The sequence below is a fragment of the Phalacrocorax carbo genome, chromosome 3, assembly GCF_963921805.1.
Source record: "Phalacrocorax carbo chromosome 3, bPhaCar2.1, whole genome shotgun sequence".
NCBI lineage: Eukaryota > Metazoa > Chordata > Aves > Suliformes > Phalacrocoracidae > Phalacrocorax > Phalacrocorax carbo.
The window spans coordinates 14,126,613-14,151,775 of NC_087515.1; the positions used below are offsets into that span (position 1 = coordinate 14,126,613).

At 41.4% G+C, this 25,163-nt stretch overlaps 1 protein-coding gene across 1 annotated transcript in view; it reads left to right on the plus strand.

The window, feature by feature from the left end:
* The first annotated feature begins 1,205 nt into the window (after positions 1–1,205).
* The window catches only part of BIRC6 (baculoviral IAP repeat containing 6), a 185,244-nt gene continuing 161,286 nt past the window's right edge, over positions 1,206–25,163 (plus strand). Inside the window, 6 exon segments of the mRNA XM_064445901.1 lie at positions 1,206–1,226; positions 1,228–1,549; positions 16,303–16,484; positions 21,692–21,829; positions 22,224–22,417; positions 24,261–24,372. Coding sequence (XP_064301971.1) covers positions 1,206–1,226; positions 1,228–1,549; positions 16,303–16,484; positions 21,692–21,829; positions 22,224–22,417; positions 24,261–24,372 — 969 coding nt within the window.

Sequence of the window (25,163 nt, forward strand, 5' to 3'; positions counted from 1 at the left end):
TGTATGGAGCAGCTAGATTTGTACACAGGTATGCGTCTTTCTCCCTCTTCTACCCGTCAGACATACTCTGTTATTTATTAGAAAAATTATACCTACTTGAAAAGTGTACGAAATCAAGTGCTTTGATGTGGAGACAACTTAGAGCAGATCTGGAACTGTAACTTTTGTCACTACCTTTACTGATCTTATTATGTTCCAGTTGAAGTGAAGTGAGCGTAAACACTGCTCATTTTGCTCTTGGGACAATTCTGATGAGCCTGGGGGGTGCACGTACCCGTGTGGTTTTGGTTTTGTTTTGTTCTTTTTTTCTTTATGCAGATGCTGTATTAATTCTTAAACCATTTTCCTGCTACAGCAGCCTCTGTTAATTTGGGTCCTAATAAAGATACTCTCCTGTAGCAAACTGCATTGTATTTGAAACTTCATTATATTTAAGACCAGCAGTAGCCTAAAAGTTTTCTCAAATGTTTTAGCAGAACATGCTCCTTAGATAAAAGAATGCCTGGAGCTAGTTGGCTGTACAAGCTGTTATTCCAGTGGGTGAACAGCGGAAAATCCCAACAATACTATTACACTTATGTCGTTTTTGAAGCGTGGTAAAATACTCCTTCAGAAAAAGATGCTTTCGTGGGTAGGATGACGCCATCCCTACTTTTGGGGGGTTGAAAAAAAGTAGCTCAGGCTGGCAGCACAGGGTGTCGACGGACGGACGGACAGGTCGCACGGATCACAGAAGCGGGCGCCCACCTCGGGGACCGAGTTTACCCCGGCCGGAGGCGGCCCAACCGGGAGCTCTCCCGCGTCACTCCTCCGCTACAAAATCGAAATCACCCTCGGAGCCACGGTACGAAACGTTAATGCCCCTCCCGGGTCTCCCCGGGGCGGAGGCGGCACAACGGCTACGGCCGCCCGCGAACCCCTCCACAGCCCCACTCCCGCCCCGTCGCCCTCCGCGCATGCGCACACGGCGGCTGGGGGGTGCCCTGTGCACCGCCCCGGCCCGCGAGGGGACGGGAGGGTAAGGGTGAGGGTGCGCGCTCAGCGCAGCCCCGCCCCCTTTCTGCCCCGCCCCTCCCCGTGAGGAGCAGCTTCTAGCCCCGCCCCCCCTCCCCGGTGTCCAGCGGCGTTCGGTTCCGCATCCGGCGCGGTTGTGTCACTTCCTGCTCACGCTGGCGCTCTCCCTTTCCCCCTCTCCCCGGACCCGGATGGTGACTGGCGGCGGCGGCTCCTGCTCCTCTAGGGTCTGTCAGTGAGCGGCTCCCCCGGGCCCTTCTCCTGAGGGCGGCGGCGGCCGGGAGGATGGCTGCGGCGGCCTCCTGCTCTGCGGCGGCGGCTGGGCCCGGGCCCGGGCCGGGGCCGGTGTCGGGCGGGCCGGGCTCCTGCGAGTGGCTGCTGCTGCGGGACGGCTGCCTGCGCTGCGACGCCGACGGCCTCTGCAGCCTCTGCTACCACCCGGCGCTCAACGCCATCCTGGCCGTCACCGCTCGCGGCGCCATCAAAGTCATCGACGGCACCTCGGGGGCCACGCTGCAGGCGTCGGCGCTCAACGGTCAGCGCGGGGCCTGCCGGGCCCGGGGCGGCGGGCTGTGGCGGGCGGCGGGGGGACGGGCCGGGGCGGCGCGGGGAGAGGGGCAGCGGAGCGTGGCAGCCCCCGGGGTGGCTCTGGGCACGATGGCGGCGCGGCCGAGCCGCGGGCGGGGCGGGCCGGAGGCTCGCCCGAAAACAGGTGTCGTGGCGGGCGAGGGGTTTCGGCGTGGGGAGGCTCGGGGCGGGCTTGGTTCGGGCCCCCGGAGCCGGGAGGTTCCCCCGGCTTTTCTTCACCCCTTCTCGTTGTTCAAGCCTGAACGGTTCCTGCTCTAAGGGCACAGGTACTCGTGTAGGCAGCACTGAGGCGTTTTTCTTCTGTAGAACGTATTGGCGTTGTTATTACAAGATTAAATGGGGTTGGAAGGCTGTGATGTAGAGGGCTGTATTTTTTAATTTTTCTGGTGTTCTTGTGGATGACATTACGTTGAGCCTCCCAAAGGTTAGAAGCAGCATGTTATGGAGGACAGCCGTGGCTGTTGTAGTTCTTACTGATGTATACTGTAGTATATATTTATTTCTTGAGCCTTAATCTGGGTTTGTTAAGAAGGCTTATTTCTTAAAAGCATAATTTGTCTTACAGCTCAGAATTATTTAAGATCAGAATCCTTTATAGAGTTATTTGATGGTACATTTTTATATATGTATTTGCATATTTCTTCAGGCTGCTGAGTATTGTGAGCATCTCTGGTGCTAGTAACAGTATCCGTGCTGTTGTGTAAAGGAGGCATGACTAGGTATTGACTTTGTGGAGGTTAAGACTGTAGCATCTCCATAACTATGAAGCAACTTTTTTTTTGTTGCCTGTTAATGTTTTTGCACTATTAACAAACTAGTTCTGTATAAAAAGACCCATTTGCCATTGTCAGCTTTTGCTCCTGGTTCATTAATGGTTCTCAAACTGTGGTACTAGTCAGAATATTGGCGGGGGCGTGTGTGTGTGTTACTTGGTATGTGGGGAGGCCAGCCCTTGGCACAGAAAGGTACATTTCTTACTGGTTGTGCATTTCTATATTCAAGTTCTTACAGTTGTGTGTTGCTAGTAAGATCTAGCTTTGCTGAGTGGCGGTAGTGAAGGGCTGGTGTTTGCCACCTGAACGTGGCACAGTAATGTCAAGAATTGTACAGAGGTGCCATAGTCTAGGCAGAATCTATACTTGAACACCAGCAACTGTGTTACACTGTCAAACTGAAGGGGACAAAAACCAGTTATTTCCTTTCATAAGTTGAAGTGAAGTTGGTACATTGTACAGTATAAAGTTTAAGTGGAGCGATTTAAAAAAAAAAATCCTTTTGTGGAATTATTAAGAAGCTGTTAGCCGCTTTTGTTGTAGATCACTTCTATTGAGAATGAGGCTCTTGGGTGGTGTTTCCTGCTTTTTTGAGAATTCAGATCACCCTACTTCCATAATTCCCTTTCTTCTACCATGCTATCTCCTAAAGTGCTTTTTTTTTAATTAATAACTTAATTTCTTACTTTTCTTTAAGCTGTTGCCAGAATTTGAGAATTGCTTTTAAGTTGTGGATGAAGAGAGCATAAATCGAGGACTTAATTTATAACTGGTTGTCTGTGTAGGAGATGTTACATTCTGATGAAGAGAAAAAGGAAGTGAACTGTAAATCAGAGCCTAAGCTGTTGTTTTACACTTCCCTGTGATAGAATCCTTACAAGGGATTTGATTTAGTATTCAAGATGCTAATGGTAATTCTACCCTAAATAGTAACTATTTAAAAATAACTTATTGCTTTTCTTCTGTTACGCATTGTCATGTGTATACTTCCTTTAGTGTCAGTCTTCTCTGTGACAGCATGACTGTGAAAGATGGATTGTACTCCTCCTCACATGAAAAAACAAAATTGCTTGCAATCTACCCAGATTTTATCTGTGCAGCATAGCTGATGACTACATTAGTGGAAAAAATTTATAACCTTACTTTAGTTTGAAGAAACTTTAAGTGAATGTCCTTATAGATTCAGACCAGCATGCCTGTCAGAACTTTGGTTTATCTCAGCAGTTGGTGTCTGTTGGGGCTGTTAATGACTGTGTTTGCTCTTGTTCTCTCCTCCTTTAGCCCTTTTTTGTGAAGTGGAGGAAAAGAAAATTCACCTGTTCTCTGGCATCTGCCCACTCTGTACAGTGTGAGCTCTTTTAATGTAGGATAGTAGTAGTTGGACACTCAGATCTGTAGACCAACTCTGTCCCTGCTCCCTCCCCTGCTGTAAATGACAGGTCAAAGGATATTGTTGCTTCAGGGACTTCTGGTGCTATGACTAAAAATAGAGTCCCTGGGAATTAAAACTGCTTCTCTTGGGAGACTGCTTGTCCTCCTTGGTAATTGGGGCTGCAGGTCTTTTGCTCTGCCAAAAGATTTATATTGGACAGAAATGCTGTTGCACATTACCCAAAGACAACCAAAAGTTAGCAGGCTTCTCTTTCTAGAAAGCAGAGCAAGAAAAGGGAGGGGGAGAGAGGAGGAAACACCACCAAGCCTTCGTGTTGCTTTTATTTGTAGTTGCAGTTCACTGCAGCAATATGCTAAGCTTTGAGCTCATTCTCAGGGAAAAGACTGAACCTGTGGAATACTGAGTTGGGTAGAGCAGTGGAGGCTGCCTTTGTTAGAATGTAAGTTGAGATTGTTCTCTTTGGCGTATAAAACAGCAAGACAAAAGATTCATGGCCAAAAGATGGTTCAATTATAGATCAGGTCCAAACATTAGGATGTGGTCTGTGGTTTATGTGCTTTAGTTTCTCATGTGAACTTCATTGGTCTGATGTATGTGATGACCCAAGGATTTTTCTTCTGAGCCCAAACTGTAGGGGGACAACAGTGAGGAGGAAGATAATGATTATGATTATTATTATTTATTACACCACACCGAATCTTCATCAGATTTCTCTCTTGGAAGTGTGTGATCATCTTAATCTGTATTCAGTGTGGGCTCTGTAGGCCTATTCAGGAGGGCCAGGTGATCATTTGCAACAGCCCAGAGTATAGTAGTGAGTAAGAGAAGCATTGGTAAGGGGAAAATCAGGTGATCCTTTAACATTAATCTTTGTCTTACCTGGTCAAGAGGTTGTCCTTTTTGTTCTAATGAGGCTGTTGCATGCACACTATGCATTTCAGAGAGCCAGACTAGGAGTGCAAGGACCGTTCTTGTGATTACTGGATATTATGCATTTCTGTGTGTTTGCCAATAGTGTTTAGTCAGGACTAGTTTCAAATCTGTCATGCAAATCTATCAAGTACTTTATTTTCCCTTATAGGCATTTAAGCATTTGTGTGCTTTCAGTTTCAAGTTGAACACTGGTAGTCAGAAGGCATGAATGATCAATCTCCAGACAGGTACTAAGGATGAGCCTTTTCCTCTGCCTCAAAACAGACAAACAAAAAGAACCCACTAACAAAAAAAAACAACCTCCAAACAAACCAAAACAAAACAAAAAAAAAAAACCAAAAACAAACAAACAAAAAAAAGCCCCCCAAAGAACCAAAACAAACTTCCAGAATAATGTCAAGTGACTCTCTAAGAATCTGTAGAGATGTTTGGTTTATCAGTTCCTTCTATTTACAAATAAAATAAGAACACTGCTTGAACTGGGAGAGTGCTGTAATTCCTGGAGAAGCTTGGCCAGGAACACAGTAAGAAACTGAAATGTACTGTCAGATGGACCATGACCATCTTGAATGTTTTTGTGGGTTTTTCTAGATTAATTTGATACAGCGATAGCTTCACTGAAATGCACAGTGTTTCATATCTAAAGCCTTCTCAATTACTATAGAGGCCCTAACAGCAATCAAAACACAGACTTCTGAATCCATACAGGGAAGGATCTATTCATTATACATAGGTACCAGTCCCTGTAGGGGAAACAGAGACTCTGCATTATCATCAGAGGCCCTCAAATGCTGTTCCTCCAATGGAAGAATATAGAAGGAAATAGATCCCCATCCAGGGGGCTCACCTGTGGCAGCAAGTTCAACACCATTGTCTATCTGTTAATGGGGCGAGTTTCTTAATCTTCTTGGCTTTTACTTTCATTTGTTCAATTATGAGACAAAAATATTAATAATGAAGGCTATTAATAGATAATTTTATCCTTGTTTACTTTCTTGTCACATGGGCAGTATTGTCAGATATCTAGTGATCTGCTGCAGCCCACCTTGTGTTTGAGTACACTTGGATGACAGTGCTGACCTGGGTAACATGCTTCTCAAAGAGATCATTCCATTGATGTATGTGATCTTAAGGTCATTCATGAAGAACCTTAAGCACTTGAAAAAACAGAATAGGAGAATTGTTAGACTTGAGTTCAGTGTTTCAACCAATGAAGATTCTAGACCACTGTGTGCTCCATTTGTCTGCTAGCTTAATCAGAGTATGTCAGAGATCCCATCTTACTTGCCATGCATCTTGCCAGACTGTCAAGATATCATTAATTGATACTTCCAGGCTCTGTGGAAGCACATCTGGATTATCTTCTGCAAAGCCAAAATAGAGATCTCTTCTTTTCACATGTCTTCAAAGGGCTGTTTGCATTACTGTTTGTTGGAGGGATCCAGAAGTAACAACAGACAGTGGTGCAGGCATATGTTATGTTGCCAAGCAAGATAGCACAACATTTTTTATTGTGTAGACAGATCATTCATATCTGGACTGATGGATTCATGGCTATCATTGCAACAGTAGCACTGTATTATTAAAGGTTGCAGAGTGCCTTAACGTAGATAATAAGAAATTTCCTAGCCCTCTGCAAATGGACTTTGAAAAAGGTCTTCTACAGGAGGATGTATTTTTAAATGCTTCTTACTGACCCAAGGAGGAAATACTGTTCTCTGCGTCGGGAATCTGAACTTTGAGTTCCTGCCCTATTCCATCTCACAGGTAGTTAAGGTATTTCTCATGGATAGGAAGAATCCTTGGGAAAATACTGATTTTTCAACCTCAGTGCTGATTGTCCAGCTTTGGTTAAGACAGCTTTTAATACGGTTATGTGATAAATGCTTCAGCTCAGATCCCAGTCATATTTTATACTGTATTATATAAAATGTAGAAGTAACTTGGCAGAAGTATGTTCTGGCAGAGATAATGGATTGGTTCAAGTCCAGAAGATTTTGAAAGAAAGCAGGTAAATATCTGTTGGACTGGAAGCAATGGAACATGAAGGTTTTTGCTTTGGATTGCCCAGCCTAGTGATCTTTAAAAGCCCTTATCTTTTTACTACTCTAAACATCGTGGTCATCAGTGGTTTGGATCTGGTATAGTCTCCTGCCCTATAATTGATCCTTCCTAGCAGCCCACCATAATGATAGCTGGCTCGGTAGAATCCCTTTCTGAGTCTTCAGTTATATTGTTTATAACAATACTTTTATGGTTGCTATTGCATTGGTATTCATCACCTGGGCTTATGTGAAATACGACATAGAGGATTTTATAGGGCAAGAGTATAAGAAAAATCTGTTCCAGACTGAAGATTCTCCTTAATTGTTCTCTCAAGCTTTCAATAACAGTTATGTCTGATTTTTTGGTATGGTGCTGATGTGTTATTTCAGGTTTTCTTTCCAAGTGGCTTTCAAATCAGGAAGCAAAGCTGTCCATCCTAGCTGTTATGAGGAATCTCTAATTCTCCCTGAACAGTACGATCTTTCAGAAGGTAGTCTTTCAGAAATGCTTCTTAGTCTGTCTTGAAGAGGGAGATAAGGCTTACAACCATGTGGGCTCTTGGATGACTTTTGAGTGTATCAGTCTGTCCTAGGTCATGTTATGAGATAGCTTGTTGCATGTTGTCTATTCCAGTGGCATCAGTAGCTGCCCACCATTTGTTTTATTTTTAAATAAAAAATTTACACGTGGATCAGTTCAGTTTCTGGGTGGTTCTTAAGTGATCCCACAGTATAACTTTTTGCTATTCGAAAGAGAGCATTAACTATTTAAAGGACAGCTTAGGTGCAATGACTGCTTGCAGTCACCAGATGGGTGCTTATCACTGAGTGGACAGCTCAAGAACAGCTATTGCCCTCAGTTCATCCACCCATGAACTACATGTGGATACGAACACTTGCAGCTTATTTTGGTTTCTTTTGAGTGAAATATTGGATTGTGTATTGGCCCAGTTCCTTTGCTGCCTTGTGTTTGGGAAGAGTATCGAGATTTGGTAAGGACCCCATGCGTGCTGCTAGTCAAAAAGTAGAGAGGCAGTCTGATATATGCAAAACACTTATTTTGAAGATTTGCATGTATGTTAGGGGGAAGAGCACTCCACAGATAAGGATGATGCACAAGAAGAGGGGAAAAAAACCAGCTTTTGTTTTTACAGCCTGGTCTAAAAGTGTAAAGTTATGGAAATAATAACTTACCGGTCACATAAATGTAAACACAATTACATTTAAAATTTTCTTGAGGTATTTGCTAGGGCTGTTCAGTGAGTATTTTAGTGATTTTTTTTTATTTTTTTTTTTTTAATGTGTAACTTAAAAGAGGGAATTTGCTTATCAGCAATCAAGTAGTCTTGGAAATTAGTAGCATTAGTGAAAACAGATATCCAGTCTCAAGTCCTGGTTAATGAAGGCTTGCATAGCATACAGTCTGTTGGCAGTTCTTCGGTCCCCTGTACAGTTTGCGGAGGAAAAACTGTTTGATCCACTGAACTTCCCTGACCTGACTGAGCGTGAAGCAATTGGGATCTCATCTGAGCATTTGGCAGCTGCAGAAGAGTTTGATTAAACTTTGTTTACTGGGCAACAGGCTACAGAGACTCTATTATGAAAAACTCCTTATGGAAAGGAAGAGCTGGGAGTGTGAGGGATGGGACTGAGAACTATGATGGCACAGCTGGATGACAATGGGGGAAGGGGTAGGGAAGTAGGAAGCTGGGCAGATGGCAGTGAAGACTGGGAAGATAGTGTTTTACTGGAGAGCGAGAAGGCACTGTGGTTACTGTGGGGAAACACTGTGATAGACTTAGTTGACCTGTCTTCTATAGGATCCTAGATTCATGTTATGATGTAAACGAAGGCATACAACACTGCTCAATAGACTTTTTTAAAAGGTGGATTTTTTCTGTTCAGTTTTCTATAGTTTTTGTAAGTCAGACTTAACAAGCTAAGGTTATTTGTTGAAAATGCTAAGGTTCCTTCTCCATTCAACACAGAGAAAAGGAAAAGTCTTTACTCTGAATTTTTGGAGCACCCTGCTTCCTATGACCTGCAGAAGGAGCCTGGCAAGACCAGTCTTAAAAGGCTTAAGCTTGCTTTTCTGAATGTCCCTTTTTAGTGACAGAACTAAAGGTAAACTTATATAGTCACCAGGTTCAAATATTCCTATGCTGCATGTAGGTGTCTTAAGCATACAAGGTCCTTCAATTTTGCCAGCTACTCTAAAAAATTTGAAAAGGCATCCTAAAGAATAATAACTTAAACATGAATGGATCTAGTCTGTTCTACTTCAGCTTTCCTATGTAGAAACAGTTATTAGGAGAGTGTGGGAATGTGTTCTAATTTGAAGTACTCGTAAGAATTTAGTGGAGTTGGAGCCTGCTGTGCTGGACTCTGAACTGACTCGTAATGCCAGAATGAGATCTTGGAGTTGTGCTAGGAATATGAAATACCAGTTAAATGCTCAGTAGTTATCATATAAGCAATTATTAGAGAAGGTGTGAACAACCCAACTGAGAATATGTCTGTTTCAATGCCTGTATGTGTGCAATTTTGATATTTCTATCTCAAAAAGAGTATAACAGAACTAGAAACTTCAGGTGTGGGATGGCTTAGTATGTGAGGCACTATTCAACCTGAAAAAGATAATGAAGGGGCTGACTGGAAATGGGGAGGTAAGAGAGCGAAAGAGCTTTGCAAGATTTTGATGTGTGAAAAATGTAGATTGGGAGTTGTTTGTCTCTTCTAGTACAAGAGCTGAGGGCATCAAAAGAAGTAACTGTGATAAATAGTAAAATGTGGAGCTCCTGGCTACAGAACACTCTGGAATTACAGCAGCATTGGACAAACTGATGGAGGTCATTATGAAGGTCCCTGAGCACAAATTAGGGGGCTGGGAGTGCTACGGGAAAGTACTGTTGTATACATATCCGTTCTTAAATTCTTCACTAACCACTTGGTTTAGACCACTGTTTTGGACAAAATGTGGGGTTTGGACATTTTCCTCTGATCCAGCATGGTTGCTTCTGTGTTCAGTATTGTATTTCCTTAAAAGTAATGTCTAAAAGAGGAAGACTGGTGGTAACTCAGCAGTCTGGCATAGCGGTTGAACTACTGCTGCAGGAATGGAAGACTGCTGTTAGATTTGCTCCTAAACCCTTTTTTTTTCTGCAGACTAAATGAGCCCAGTTATCTTAGTCTTTTTTTCATGTGCTGTATGCTCCAGCCCTCTAACTGTCTTAGTACCCCTTCATGGGACTTACATGTGCTGGTGATGGAGGACCAAAGCTGGACATGGTATTCTGGATGTGGGCTCAAAACTCCTGGGTAGAGGAAACTAATCTTTTCCCCGATGTACTGCCTGTGCGATCCCCTGTGTGGTAACAGTTTGTCGCTGCAAGGATGCACTGCTGCCTCTTGTTCAGCCCATCCATCAGGATCCTCAAGTTCTTTCTGTTGGGTTGCCACCTAGACAGTTGGTCTCCAGCTTCTGTCGATGTATGGGGTTGTATTCCACACCACATGTAAGACCTTGCATTTGTCTTTGTTGAACTTCAGGAGGTTTGTGTCAAGCCATTTCTGGCTTTTTGAGATTTTCTGAAAAGGCAGCCCTGCCATTTAATGTGTCAGTTGCCTGTAGTTGCCTCTCATTTGGTGTCATCCACAGTCTTGCTAAAGGTGCAGTTTGTCCCATCACCTGAGCCACTGATGAAGGTAGTAAACCATATCAAGCTTTGCTGAATGCCACTTGTAACTGGCTGCCAGGTAGGTGTTGAATCATTAACTACTAACTTTGCCCATGACAGTCTAGCCAGTTTTTCACTTGCCTTGTAGCTCACCCATCTGCCTTTGAGGACTTGCTGCTTCTCCCAGCTTGATATTTTGAAAACTCTTTATAATACTGGGGCTTGGGCAGGGGGAAGGTGAACCATTCCTGCTAGTCTTCGGAGTTTAAAAAATGCCATAACTGGAGATGTTTTCTCCTGTTACAGAGACTGCAGGATACATAATGGGTGAACTCAGATGCTCTAGCCACTTTAGTGACACAAAGAGGAGCTGGTGGTAAAATTTGATCTGGCAAAGGTTCTTTGTTGTGACATACTGTGATGGGAATTGCTCTTGAATAGGAACTTCCTGTTACTGAGCTGTGAAGTGTTCCTTGTCTGTCTCTGGTTCTGGGTGGGTGCCGTGTAATCTGTCTGCAGTCTGTGAAAGAGGGCGTCCCTGAAAATTTTTAATTGTGATTTTTCACTTGGAGAAAAATTTGAAGAAGGCGCTGTCCTCTGTGAGATGATTGCAGGAGAATTGCAGTGACGTAAATTTTCACAATTTACCTGAGTTTGCAGGAAGGATTGTAGAATACCTTGTGAAATCTTTTGTAATTTGTTCTTGGCATAATGGTGTAAAGCTCTGAGCAATTGTGTTCTGTACAGCATACAAGGTGGCAGTAATGTTAGATACATGGAGATGTGAAGCAACATAAAGTGCATGGGCACAAAGAGCTCACCGGTGTCTTCCTGCTGATTCAGTCTCAGTTTGTCTAGAGTGGAAGAGGACCCTATGTCTGCAAAGCTAGTGAGATATGAACTGCCTTGATCTCAGTGGTTTTTTGTTTGTGCACTGAAACCTTTTAAGTGTTAATGTTAGCTTCTGTTAGTAGTTGCTTGATCAGACACATCTAGTTAATATTCATGTGGCAGTCTCCAATGCTTTGGCCCAGATAACACATCTTCTGACTCTAATAAGGATTATTAAAATCAGCTATGATATAACGAAACTGATACTGAAACAATTCTGTCCTGTTTGTCACTAAAGGAGAAGATAAACTGTAGATCACAGGTCTTGTTCTTGATTAACTAAGTCCAATTTTGGCAAATAAGGGAGTTTGAAGGTTCTTTGTGATGTTAAGCTGTGTATTTGCCTCCTTTAGCATTCTTGCTGTTTGGAGAATGTTTTCAGTTTTCTGTTTCACCTCTGAATGTGTTTTTGCTGTATTCAGTCATTTTGGACTGCTCTTCCAGGTGATGTGGCAGATGGAAGTGTGTGTATATAGTGAAATCTAAAAGAGAAAATGTTGCTTGTGGGTAGCTGGTTTAAGCCTGTCTACATCACTCATCTAAAATAACAACTTGAACTTGTTTTCATCCAATAGATTCCTTTACATCCTTTCCTCAAGTCTGAGAATGCTTTTGTTTTGGGAAAGGAGGGACCCATGGAGTGTCTTCTTGGTGGCAGCAGAGTGCTTTGCTGAGGTGATGTTTAGAGCAAATAAGGGACTGGGCCTAGACCCAGGAGGTAAAACTGCACTGCTGAAGTTTCCAGTAAAGATGTTGGTGAGGAGGAGAAGCAGAGGAACAAGAGAGAATCTGTGACTGTTAAATTCAGTAATGATGAGCAGTCGTGGCCTTGTTTGGCTATGCCTTAGCCATCTTCTCATTACCATGTTCCCAAATGATCATAACCACCATGTCTTCATTTCCTTCGGGAGCCACTGATGTAAAACGATTTAGAGGCAACTATTTCACTTTTAAACCAGACTTGCGGTGGTTTTGCTTTTTGTCCTCTTTTATCTGAAAATGTTACCCCTTGCAACTGATCCTTAGTTGTGATTTTATGTAGTATTAGTTCAAAATAGTTTCCTGCAAATATAACAATTTAAGGCAGCAAGTTGAACTTTAAGACAGTTTTAAAAATGTATTTATACTGTAGAACTTCCTCAGACTGCAGGTATTCTGATATGCTTGCTTTGGGAAACTTGTGTTACTTAAGTAATATGCCATGAGAAATTATACTTGCTAGCTGGATTTTTTCAGTTTGTTTTATGATTATGTGTAAATGGTAACAATAGGAAAGGCACCTGCCTTGCAACAAATGAGGACAATTGATATATATATTTCTTTTTAATCCCAAGTACATGTGAGAAGTACCTGAGCAATGTTCTGGCAAGAAGCATTTTTATCTCCGATGGAAAGCATAGTGCTATGGTGCATGTGTTTACCACTCTCACCTTATAGCTGCAGAGAAAAGTGTGGGTTTACTGTAATTTAGAAACTACTTGGGTTTTTTGCATGCCGTGTATTGGGAGCTTCTTGTCAAGAGAATTACTGACTTTGTGATATGTTTTAGTGCCATTCCTGGCTAGTGGTTTGTTTTCAAGGTGGATTAACTTTTTTCAATATTAGAAAAGCTCAAAGGTCTTATACCAACATTAACCTGCATCTCTTGATGGTGGGTGGGCTTGCATATTCAGGTGACAGCCACTTTCTCTTAAGTTCCACTGCTTTGATGTTAAAGCTATCTATGGCAGAGAAATGGAGACAAGCTTTTTCATTCTACTTCTTGAAATGTAAGGCTAATTCTCTAATTAGTTTGGTTCATCTTAATGCCTGCAGAGAAGGGGACACAATAGATGCTGTTGTTATTACATATTCTCCAAACAAGCTTGTTTTTGGTAATATTTTTTGTAGGTCAGATTTTGATCACAGGAAATTGCTGATCTCTCTTCTGTATTCTTCAAAACAAAGAAGGCGGAGGGGGAAATGTTTCTATTCTCAGATTCTTCATTTCTGCAATCTGATGCTTACTTGCTTTTGTTTTAACTTTTCAGGTTGCTAGTTCTAAGGTTGTTACAGATGACATTCCATAACATAGTATGCTATTGGGCTTGCACTTCTAGCATGCTAGCAGCCTGCCAGGTTTCCTTATATGAACTGACAAAAGGCTTAATGACTTATTTGAGTTGCTTGTTTTAATCCTGGACAGATAAGCTGGAGATATGGGGAGAAGCTATGATCCACTTGTGCCAAAACAGAAGAGCAAAATTATTAAAAACTTTGAATTACTATTTCTCCTTCCACCACCCAGAGTAAATTAAAGCTGAAGGAATTAGGGCTAAAATGAGAATAATAATTGGCTTTTGATGATCTGGCTTAGGTCATTTAGTGAGTTTATGTGAAACTTTTGAACTGTGATTTGTGAAGATGCAGATCACTACTTACACCTAGTATACTTAGCCAGGTGGGACATGATGATGTAGTACCACCAGTGGGTTTTTCAAAGGATATTGGTTGGAGTCCTTTGGCACATTGTAAAACACTGATCCTGAGTTAGAAAGGACCCAATGCTTTAAGAATGATTAAACTTTTCTAGGCACTATTACAGTGGTGGCTGCTAAATTCTTTAGTTTCCTGGTTCTCACCCTCCTCTTGCCATATGTGAACCATGATATAGTTCATGACTAGTAGTAAAGCCATCTTGTAATGTGTTTTCTGAACCTCAAAATTAAACTAAGTTTGCAAAATAGCTTGTCACCAGTTTAGAGGCTATTCAAAGCATAAACCAGTCAGTTGTAGAATGTGTTTCCCAGGGTGTTGGAACAACACTAAATATTGATTGAATCATTTCCTTGAAGCTCCATCGACTTAGGCTAAGGGAATTTGTTTTGTTTTTACGTGCTTTGAATAGAATACAACTGGCAACTGTAAATAACTTTCTAGAGGTAGTTTGGCCAAAATCTCTCTGTCAATGTAACTAACCAAAAAACTCACCAGTGCAGTGAGAATCACAGCTGTTAGGCAATATATTTCTTGTGGTGTAATTATAACTTTGTTTATTAATGGAGCAGAAATACTATGTTGATTAGGCATATTAACTACCTCATTAGTAACCTTCATTGGCTTCTGAAAATTGGGACCACTTACACAGAGGATATTAGCCATTTGGTGGTTTAGATGTGCGATTTCACGAACTTCACTACAGAAATCATAAAGTAAGAATGGTCTGGCCTGGAAAGCCACAAGGGATGGGGCTCCTACAGGCTGCTGAATTCCTAGGCCTAGGTCATGAGCATACATCTGTGCTTGTCAGGAAATCAGAAAAGTACAAAAGAAAGTGTTCATGGTGTTGGCAGTGCCAGAAACGGTAAGCTGTTTTTCCCATTTTCTCTGGCAATGAGAAGTGATGGCTTAAAGTGTCTGCAGGGATCACACTGAACAGACTGCAAACACCATGTGAATCTACTGAGGTTTCTTGTTTAGGGCATCAGATACTTTTCAGTTTATTTACATAATAGTTTCCAGTACATTGTTGAAATGAATACTTATAAAGATGCTAAAACCTTGCATTTGAATTTTTGTCGAAACTGTTATTTTTCTGTAGAATGACTGACTTCCTTGCCTGCAGCTGTGTTGTATGTAGAAAATCTTGTGTGAGGAGCTCCAATGGATTGGCAAAAACACAGTTTGAAACTAGTTGATTTGGCATTCAGAGGACCCTTTTTTGTTGAGCTAGGACTAACGACGTCACAACTATCAAGTGATTCCAGGGTTCTTAAAGTGTTTCTGACTGTTATAGCAATGATTACAATTGCAGTATACTTCATGCAGGCAAAGGCGGCATAGGCCCTGTATTTTGAGAGTGTATGAGTCATTGTTTCAAAAATTTTGGTGGGAGGGGCAGCTGACAACGATTCTTGACCTGAGTTTTTGAGAGGATATCAAAAATACAATGTGGTTGGATTAATGTGCCCTATATTTGGAAAAGTTAATTTCCATTTAACTATATCAAAGTATGAAGATGGTAGAATTATGTAGCTATCTGTATCTTGATGCTTTATCTATATGCTAGCTATCTAAATGGTGATTTGTAATTATTCATGATAAAAACAGTATTCAGTGCCTGAGGAAAAAGGAGAACAGGTATGGGACTTGATTAATGCAAAATTTAATGAAACTTCTGTTCCTGTGCAACAAGAAGAGATCTGTGTTGACGATCCAGCAATTTCAGCTTTGCTCTTTGGATGATGTGTCCAAATACTTATACATGCAGTCTGCTTCTGTAGCAGCTTACACTTTTGTGACTTAAAGCAATTTGCCTTCTACACAGGTAGCATATTACATGGATTTAGTTCTACAATCTGTCCAGCCCTAGACACGTAATAATGTCAAGTAACATTAAACCTTTCTGGGGATAACATCTGTTACCACAGCCTTTCCTCATCTGCTGACAGTCTTCTACCAAACTTTTCTAACCTGTTACTCACATGATGTGTGCAGCACTGAGCAGATACAGGCTACCTTTGTGTCTCAAGGAACACGAGTAGCATTGGCACGTTATACGCTGTACTTAGTTTTCAGAGGAAATTTTGAGTATTGTTTTGCTTGATGAAATGGTGCTCATCAGCTTTAATGGTAGTTTAGCAAGTTTGTCTCAATTTTCATCCTGATTTGTACAACTTAATTCTTATTGTTGACTGTCAGCTAACATCAAGTACATTGGGCATCTATCCAGGCTTGAAGACACTAGTTCAGGCCTCCTGGTAGGAGCAGGACTTGAATGATGGTTTTCCATTATAGGAATAAAATAGTTGTAGCTGTTCATGGGATCTACAGATTTTTGGTTGTTTTTAATGTAGGAAATATAGAAGTTTGGAGTAGCTAAAATGCTAGCTCTTATCATCTCAAGAAGTACAGATTTTGCTGAAGTGTTACGTTACTTCCCAGAACAGATATTAAAGGTCTTTTATAAAAGCTGTTTTCTAATCAGATCTTGCTTTTTGTCTTTATAGCTAAACCAGGTGGACGGGTGAAATGTCAGTATATTTCTGCTGTGGATAAAGTGATCTTTGTGGATGATTATGCAGTAGGATGTAGGAAAGATCTCAATGGCATCTTACTGTTAGACACAGCTCTGCAAACGCCTGTTTCAAAACAAGATGATGTGGTTCAGCTTGAATTGCCGGTTACAGAGGTAAGATTGGGGTGGGGGGGAAGAAGTGTGTAAATAACTCTGTCACAAATACTGAAACCAGATGTTTGACCCTGAGTATCTAGTGTGATACTAACAGCATGTAATGGAAAAGTTTCCAAGTTATTAGCTGTCATAGGGCAATAGCTTTTTGCAGTTATCCATATCTCAAACAAATAAGAGCTTACCTCATCAAGAGGCAAAGTATTTCAGATGAAAGAGCTTTTTAGTGACCAGAAATAAGGACTTATTTCCAGAGCTTGTGTCAGTATTTATATACAGAATCTGTAAGTCTAGGCTGCTGGGTGTCCTTGAATTTTTTTTTTTTTTGATTTAGGCTTTCAGGGAAGAAAAAAGACAATTAAAATGAGCTAATATGATGTTGCTACATGTGAGGAATTAATTCTGGAATCTAACTTTTCTAGCCAGGTCAGTTGGGCTAATGAAAGATTTTCTCCTTGCAAACCTGGCTTCCCTTTTATGTTTGGACTATCCTGGCTGTAAGGTGATGCCTCCTTGTTTGAGACAATGTAACCAATCATGTAGTATCGCTTTAAGGGAATCTAATGTATACATTTTTGCTTAGGGTGTAATGCTCAGGATTTTGTTGCATTGGTTTACCTTGAGCTAGCAGAGCATTTATTTTGGGAGGTAGCATGTATGTTCTTATCAAGTGTTGCCTAATACAAGATAGCTAACAATTGCTTCTGTTCCAAGGCACTTGGTGATAAGGAAAGTAGCTTTCACCTTTGTAGTGGTCATGAAGTAACAGACCTGGGAAGTAAATCTGTACAACAATTTTTAATTACAAGCGAGATCAATTCTTTGGGAAGAGAATAGAGCATCTGCCAATGGCAACATCTAGAATAGTGCTTACAGTCAAAAAACCAAAACTGGACTACTAGATTCAGATTCTGAATCTTTAAAGCTCTCTGAGAAAAGAGCACTTCCCACTCATCTCTGTGGGAAATAAATTTACATTCAATGAGGCAACATCAACAAAAATTTACCCTGAGCATAGATTTAAAATATTTATGTGCTCTTGGAGTACTGAATGATAGGTGCTTATTATGGACCAAGAATTTGTGTTATATGTGAGGTTTTTATCTACTTATCTTGAGTAGGAGTAACAGCAATAAAATGTTGCTTTGTAGAGGTCTCTGAAGAGAGTTTTACAGGCTTCTCGGGCTTGCTGCCACTGGCATGATTTTTATACCCTTTGTGGGTACCTACAAAATCTTGGTACATGTGGCTGAGTATGAAGAGACTGCCAGAGGTCAGCATTTCCTTTCGTAAGTTTTGCTATCACTGGTTTGCAGTTTCATATGGTTCAATACAACCTATAAGTTTGTGTCACTTTTAGCTAAAGATTCTTTGGTTCTAAAGTGTTTACAGACCCTTATTTCAAGGTTAAAATAGAGCACTTCTGTGTAAAGGTCCTTCTTATAGAAAAAAATTGGAAAATATTATAGGACAGTGGGAACAAATTTGGGAAGCTCATGGCCAAATCAGTGAGCTGGGAAAAATATTAGCAGTCTTCAATTCTTACTCTTAATTTTAAAGAGGAGGTTCCCAGACCTCAGAAAATTTTAGTAAATATTAGGCAAATATCATACAAATCAGTCATAGAATCATAGAATTGTTAAGGTTGGAAAAGACCCTTGAGATCATCAAGTCCAACCGCTAACCTGTCACTGCCAAGTCCACCACTAAACCATATCCTCAAGCACCATATCTAACCTTCTTTTAAATACCTCCAGGGATGGAGACTCAACCAGCTCTCTGGGCAGCCTGTTCCAGTGCCTGATAACCCTTTCGGTGAAGTTTTTTCTAATGTCCAACCTAAACTTCCCCTGGCGCAGCTTGGGGCCATTTCCTCTCATCCTATTGCTTGTTACTAGGGAGAAGAGTCCAGCCCCCGCTTCGCTACAACCTGCTTTCAGGTAGTTGTAGAGAGTGATAAGGTCTCCCCTCAGCTTCCTCTTCTCCAGACTAAACAACCCCAGCTCCCTCAGCCGCTTCTCATAAGACCTGCTCTCCGGACCCTTCAGCAACTTTGTTGCCCTTCTCTGGACACGCTCCAGCACCTCAATGTCACTTCTTGTAGTGAGGGGCCCAAAACTGAACACAGTACTTGAGGTGCGGCCTCACCAGTGCTGAGTACGGGGACACTATCACCTCCCTGCTCCCCTGCTGGCCACCCTATTCCTGATACAAGCCAGGATGCCATTGGCCTTCCTGGCCACCTGGGCACACTGCCGGGTCATGTTCAGCCGGCTGTCAACCAACACCCCCAGATCCTTTTCCTCCAGGCAGCTCTCCAGCCACTCCTCCCCCAGCCTGTAGCGTTGCATGGGGTTGTTGTGAGCCAAGTGCAGGACCTGGCACTTGGCCTTGTTGAATCTCATACCCTTGGCTCTGGCCCAATGATCCAGCCTGTCCAGGTCCCTCTGCAGGGCCTGCCTGCCCTCCAGCAGATCGACACTTCCACCCACACTGGTGTCATCTGCAAACTTACTGAGGGTGCACTCAATCCCCTCATCCAGATCATCAATGAAGATATTGAACAGGACCAGCCCAACACTGAGCCCTGGGGAACACCGCTCATGACTGGCCACCAACAGGATTTGATTCCTCCATTCACCACCACTCTCTGGGCTCAGCCATCCAGCCAGTTTTTAACCCAGCACAGAGTGCACTTGTCCAAGCTGTGAGCAGCCAGCTTCTCCTGGAGAATGCTGTGGGAGACAGTATCAAAGGCCTTACTGATGTCCAAGTAGACAACGTCCACAGCCTTCCCCTCATCCACTAAGCGTGTCACCTTTTCATAGAAGGAGACCAGGTTAGTGAGGCAGGACCTCCCTTTCATAAACCGATGCTGGTTGCGCCCAATCCCCTGGTTGTCCCGCATGTGCCGTGTAATGGAATTCAAGATGATCTGCTCCACGACCTTTCCTGGCACTGAGGTCAGGTTGACAGGCTTGTAGTTCCCCAGATACTCCTTCCGACCCTTCTTGTAGAGGGGTGTCACATTCGCTAGTTTCCAGTCATTTGGGACCTCCCTGGTTGCCCAGGACTGCTGATAAATGATGGAGAGTGGCTTGGCGAGCTCCTCTGCCAGCTCCCTCAGTAATCTCAGGTGGATCCCATCTGGCCCCATGGGCTTGTGAACATCCAGGTGAAGGAGCAGGTCGGTGACTGCCACCTCTTCAACAACTGGGACTTCATTCTGCATACTATCTCCATCTCCCAGCACAGGGGCCTGACAACCCTGAGGATGACCAGTCTGACTATTAAAGACTGAGGCAAAGAAAGCATTAAGTACCTCAGCCTTCTCCTCATCTTTCCTGGCAAGGTTACCTTCCGCATCCAACAAAGGAGGGAGATTCTCCCTGGCCCTCCTTTTGTCACTGATATATTTATAAAACCATTTTTTGTTATCTTTAATGGTGGTGGCCAGTTTAAGTTCCAGCTGGGCCTTCGCCTTCCTAATCTTTTCCCTGCATAACCTCACAACATCCTTGTCCTCCTGAGTCACCTGCCCCTTCTTCCAAAGGCTGTAAGCTCTCCTTTTTTTTCTTGAGTTCCAGCCAAAGTTCACTATTTAGCCAAGCTGGTCTTCTCCCCCACCTGTTCAACTTACGGCACACGGGGACAACCTGCTCCTGTGCCTTTGAGACTTCCTTCTTTAATAACATCCAGCCTTCCTGGACTCCTGTGCCCTTCAGGACTGCCTCCCAAGGGACTCTGTTAACCAGACTCCTTAACAATCAAAGGCTGCCCTTCTAAAGTTCAGGGTAGTGGTTTTGCTGACCCTCTTCCTTACTTCTTCAAGAATAGAGAGCTCTATCATGTCAAGGTCGCTGAGCCCAAGACAGCCTCCGACCACCACATCACCCACCAGGCCTTCTTTGTTCGTAAACAGCGGGTCCAGTGGGGCAAAGTCCACCTCTTTCATCATAGGAAGGTTAAGAACCTTTATCCAGGCAAGAGTCCATATCTTTTGTTAGTCTCTAGAACTTTTCTGCAAATTTTTGCACAGAATTTAAGTAGTCTTTTTATATGATTGGTCTGCTGGTAATGCAGTGCATCTTTATGCGTTTCTAGTCAGTAGCATTGACAAGTTATGTAGCCTCTATGCTGTTTTTACTTCTTGTAAAAACGTCGTAGAGAGACAGTAAACTTATGAACTTCCATGATCTATTCGTTGTTCTGTCATCTGCGAGAGAATTGGGAAGTGTGAGATGCCACAAGAATTGTAGTTGTCTTGCTGAAATCTCACAAACAGATTCAGCCTTAGCTAGGGGACTGATTTGCCTTATTTCTGTCATCTTCCCCTGAGCTCCCCAAGGATGTAACCAAGTGGACATTTGTCCTATTCTGCTTGGAGCAGTTTGTGGCTGTTTAAAGGCTGGCTGTTGCCTTGGGAAATACTTTCCTGTGTTTGTAACTCAAAAGATTTCATATAACATTTTTCAGAAGTTAGCACACCTAACAACAGATATAGAATACTCTGTGCTTTGTGCATAAACCTTTTAAACCTTACCTGTTGACGTGAAGTTAGCAGCCAAAGGGACAAGCTAGAAACAGGTGGGGCTTGGAAGAAAAGAAGTCATAAATGGATGTTTATAGTGTTCTTTTCTAGATATATTATTTCTGAGTTGTAAGAATTTCTAGATTCTAAACCAGCCTGGTTTTTTCTGCCTCATTTTTTCCACTTCATTATACTAGCATTTTAAGTAATTTATCTCTAGTTTTGTTGCAATGTCACTTTTCTCATTATCATCGACTTTTTTTAAGATAGAGCTACTTAGAAAAATGTCAAGACTTTGTTCTTGCTCTCACTTTTTGTCCCTAAAGCTGAATGAATCCTTCTGAAAACATGGGGCAATCAAAAGAGATCTTTTTGTTTAGCTTTGATATATGTTCTGTGTTAATTGTTTGTGTGACTGACTTGTTTAACATTTGGTAATACTTGCCTTGAGGGAACCTGTAGTAATTACTGTCACTTGCTTAATTTTATCCATTGACTAACCTACAAAGTAAAATTTGAAACTGCTTTCTCAACTCTGGGTCTTTTATGGGAATTATGCTGATATGATGAAGTAGGATATAACAAATTACATTTCCCAGAGAATCAAATCAGGTGTAATTCTTGTCTGTAGTTACTCAATGTGGATGCTATCTTTTCTTGCACATTTGCATTTTAGGCTCAACAGCTGTTATCTGCTTGCATAGAAAAAGTAGATGTTTCTAGCACAGAGGGATATGACTTATTCATCACACAATTGAAGGATGGTTTAAAAAATACCTCACATGAAACAGCAGCAAATCATAAAGTTGCAAAGGTAAGAATTTGTCTCTGTACTGTCTGATATCCCAAGTCCAATTTGCTTGGCTACCATTATTGAAGCAGACAAAATGCTTGACTTAGTGTGGTGGATTTTGTTTAAAGAGGATGGAATGTATTGTGTTCCGTAGTTCCTTTGTGTGAAGTCTCACTTGTTAAGAGAACAAACAAGGTTAGTTTCTTGCTGATAAACCCAACTGAGCTTAACATCAGAAGTTATTGACTTTCCTTGCATTATATCCATGGTGCTTTTGTGTGTCTAATATTATCTCTTGAAATCAAGAGAGGGTGCAAGATGCGCATTTGTTTTTGCTTTTGACACTTTTGTGATCTATTTATTGTTTAGATGTTAATTTTAAAATATAAACTAGGTACTTTTTTTCTTTATTTAGTGGGCAACGGTTATGTTCCACCTTCCCCATCATGTTTTGAAGTCTGTCGCCAGTGCCATTGTAAATGAACTCAAGAAGATAAATCAAAATATTGCTGCCTTACCTGTAGCATCCTCTGTGATGGATAGGTTATCTTACCTCTTACCCAGCGCACGACCAGAACTTGGTGTGGGACCTGGTCGATCTGTGGACAGGTATATTAAGACAAAATAAGTGATGAGTTTGACCCCTTAGTTACATGAGAATAAGCTCCTAGATGACTTTTATTTGCCAAAGGAATTAGTCCTGTTCTGTACTTTTTTGCTCTTACACATACTGCTAATTAACAGTTTAATGCACAAAGCACTGTACATGCTACTAAACTTAGAGAAACCTTTATGGGGGCCACAGGACTGTTTTTTTTGGATTCTGACTTTAATGCTAGGCAAATTGAAATTCACTTTGCTCTTAATCCCAGTGTGGACTTTCAGAAGGGTAACAATTGCAGCCCTAAATATAGGCCTCTAGGTGGTATTGCAATACATTCATGTGTTAGGTTCACTTAGGCTTTACTCCTTATCAGTTTGGTTATGAGTTTTATCTGAACAGTCAGGGGTATATGACTAGTTACTTAAGTTACTGGATTTATTCAAACCGGTACTGAAACCTTACTGAGACTGCAATGTTGAGGTGTTCAGAAACTGCATAGCTTTAAGAGCATATATACACCTCTTGAATGCAAAGAGAGCACTGATTTGTCTACCAAAGAGCATACATACTACACTGCATCAGGAAATCAACTCCTTTTCCTTCATACAAGAAAGAGTTATGTCCATGCTTTGTGTTTTAGAAGTTTAGGAAGTTTGCAGACTTCTGAACTCTCTAGTCACCTGGCATGTGCTTGGGATCAGAGAAAACTTTACCTTGGGTTGCTGCTTCATCTCCTTCTGATCCAAGTGACAATGTGTAGACAAGCAAGTAACCCATTATTTTAACCTTCATAAGCTGAGACTAGTTAGAATGCTGATAAGGCTTCTAAGTTTATAAATTAATTCCTTCTTGAAAGTTCTTATACAAATATAATTTTGCAAGTGTTACTAGTTCTTACAGCTCAGATAAGAGATTAAATAAATTTTATTAAATTACTTCCTCTCCCCAAGCCTCCAGGTCAACCTGTACCTCATGATATTGTATTTTTGATTAGAGCTCTCAGAGATCTGTCTCTTAAGATGCAATAATGTCAAGTTAAGACAGCCCTTGTGTGGGTGTTGCAGTGGTAGTTTACTTCCTTGGTAGGAAATGCTTCATACGTCCATACTCCTGTAAGACAGCAAAAATCTCCTGAAACTGAGGGGCAGAAACAAGAAGTGAGGCACTCTTCTGTCTAGCAGTGCTAATTATTGGGATGATACTGGGAAACAAATTTCTGTCAAAGAAAAAGAAGAGCTGATAGTTGTTTCTTATGTACTGTTTCAGCTGAGGGACATATTTTGTGACTTAATAGTTTATAATTTTTAAGTGTTATAATCTGCAGTGAGTGACGAATATTTGGGGGTTTGTACCATGTATTCAGTTAAGCCTAAAATACTGCTTTGGATCGTTTTAAAATAATGGATATTCGTATCTGTTCAACTAATAAACCCAATTTTTTGCACTACTTGTCACGTTAAATAAAACCAACTCTCTAGCAGTTTTGTTGGGCTAGAGCCTGTATCTTCCCTAAATGCAGAGTAGCTTTGGATATCTGATGCTTTTTTGTAGTTAGACCAAGTAGGCTACCTGGAAGCTTGTTTTATTAATCTTGCTTTTAAGGCCTGTAGGTTGTTGTATTGATTTTGGTCTTTTGCTGGTTTTGGACTTTGCAAAGTACATATGTGTACTTCAGGCACCCAAGTGAGAGGACTTTAACTTCTCTGTAATTGTTACAGATAATTTTAAGTTATAGATAACTATTTGTGGTATTTCTAATGGTTACTGAAGCATTGAAAATATCACATAGTTTACTATTTTTATTCTAAGTGGCAGTTTTGGGTAACGTAGAATTTTTCACTGTTCTAGGTCTTTGATGTATAGTGAAGCTAACAGACGGGAGACATTCACTTCATGGCCTCACGTGGGCTATAGGTGGGCACAGCCAGATCCTATGGCTCAAGCTGGATTCTATCACCAGGTAAAAGGTTTAGTTGTTCTTAGTATTTGTTCCCTAGGTGAAGGTTTGGGGAGCAGGGACAAAGTCTTTTTTTTTTTTTTTTAAATTGATTCCTTCAGTGATGCAAAAACCATGATGAAAAAGTTTGTCATTCAGCTCTTTTCTTTAAGTGTCAGTTTTTTTCCATGCCTTGAGGTTGCTTCTTTTTTTTGTACAGATCACAGAAAATACTGTTCTGAACTTCAGCATATAAAACACTTAAGTATAAAATTGATCTGAGTTCACCACCAATAATAATGATGAAGTTGGTTGTTACTTGGAGTCTCTCTTTCTCCTTGTTAGACTGTTGAGTAAATATCCTTTTTATATTATAAGCAAAGAAAAAGAAGCAATAAGCTTGACATCAGAGTTCTCTAACCATACTTTCCTAGTGGGACTTAAACTGTATTGTAACAGTCCTAGATCACATTACTAAATTATTAAGCTTAGTGAATAAATACAGCCTCAACACTTTATTCCACTACTTTTGCTTATTTCCGTTTTTCATTCTTTGAAATTCTTTCTACTATAAAAGAGGTATTTATGGTATGGATTTAAATAATGAGGGTGAGGTAGATGTATCATTTGACATCGATATTGTCTGCCTTGTTATGTCAACTGCAAAGCCTGATAGGTGCAAGTGGATAAAGTTTTTGAAGGATGTTTTAAGCTTGTCCGGGAGGAGAAATGCAGGGAATTCGTGTGTTGCATCTGCATATTCCCAAGCATATCTCTGTGACTTGAAAGGTGGTCATGAAAATGCTAAATTTTAA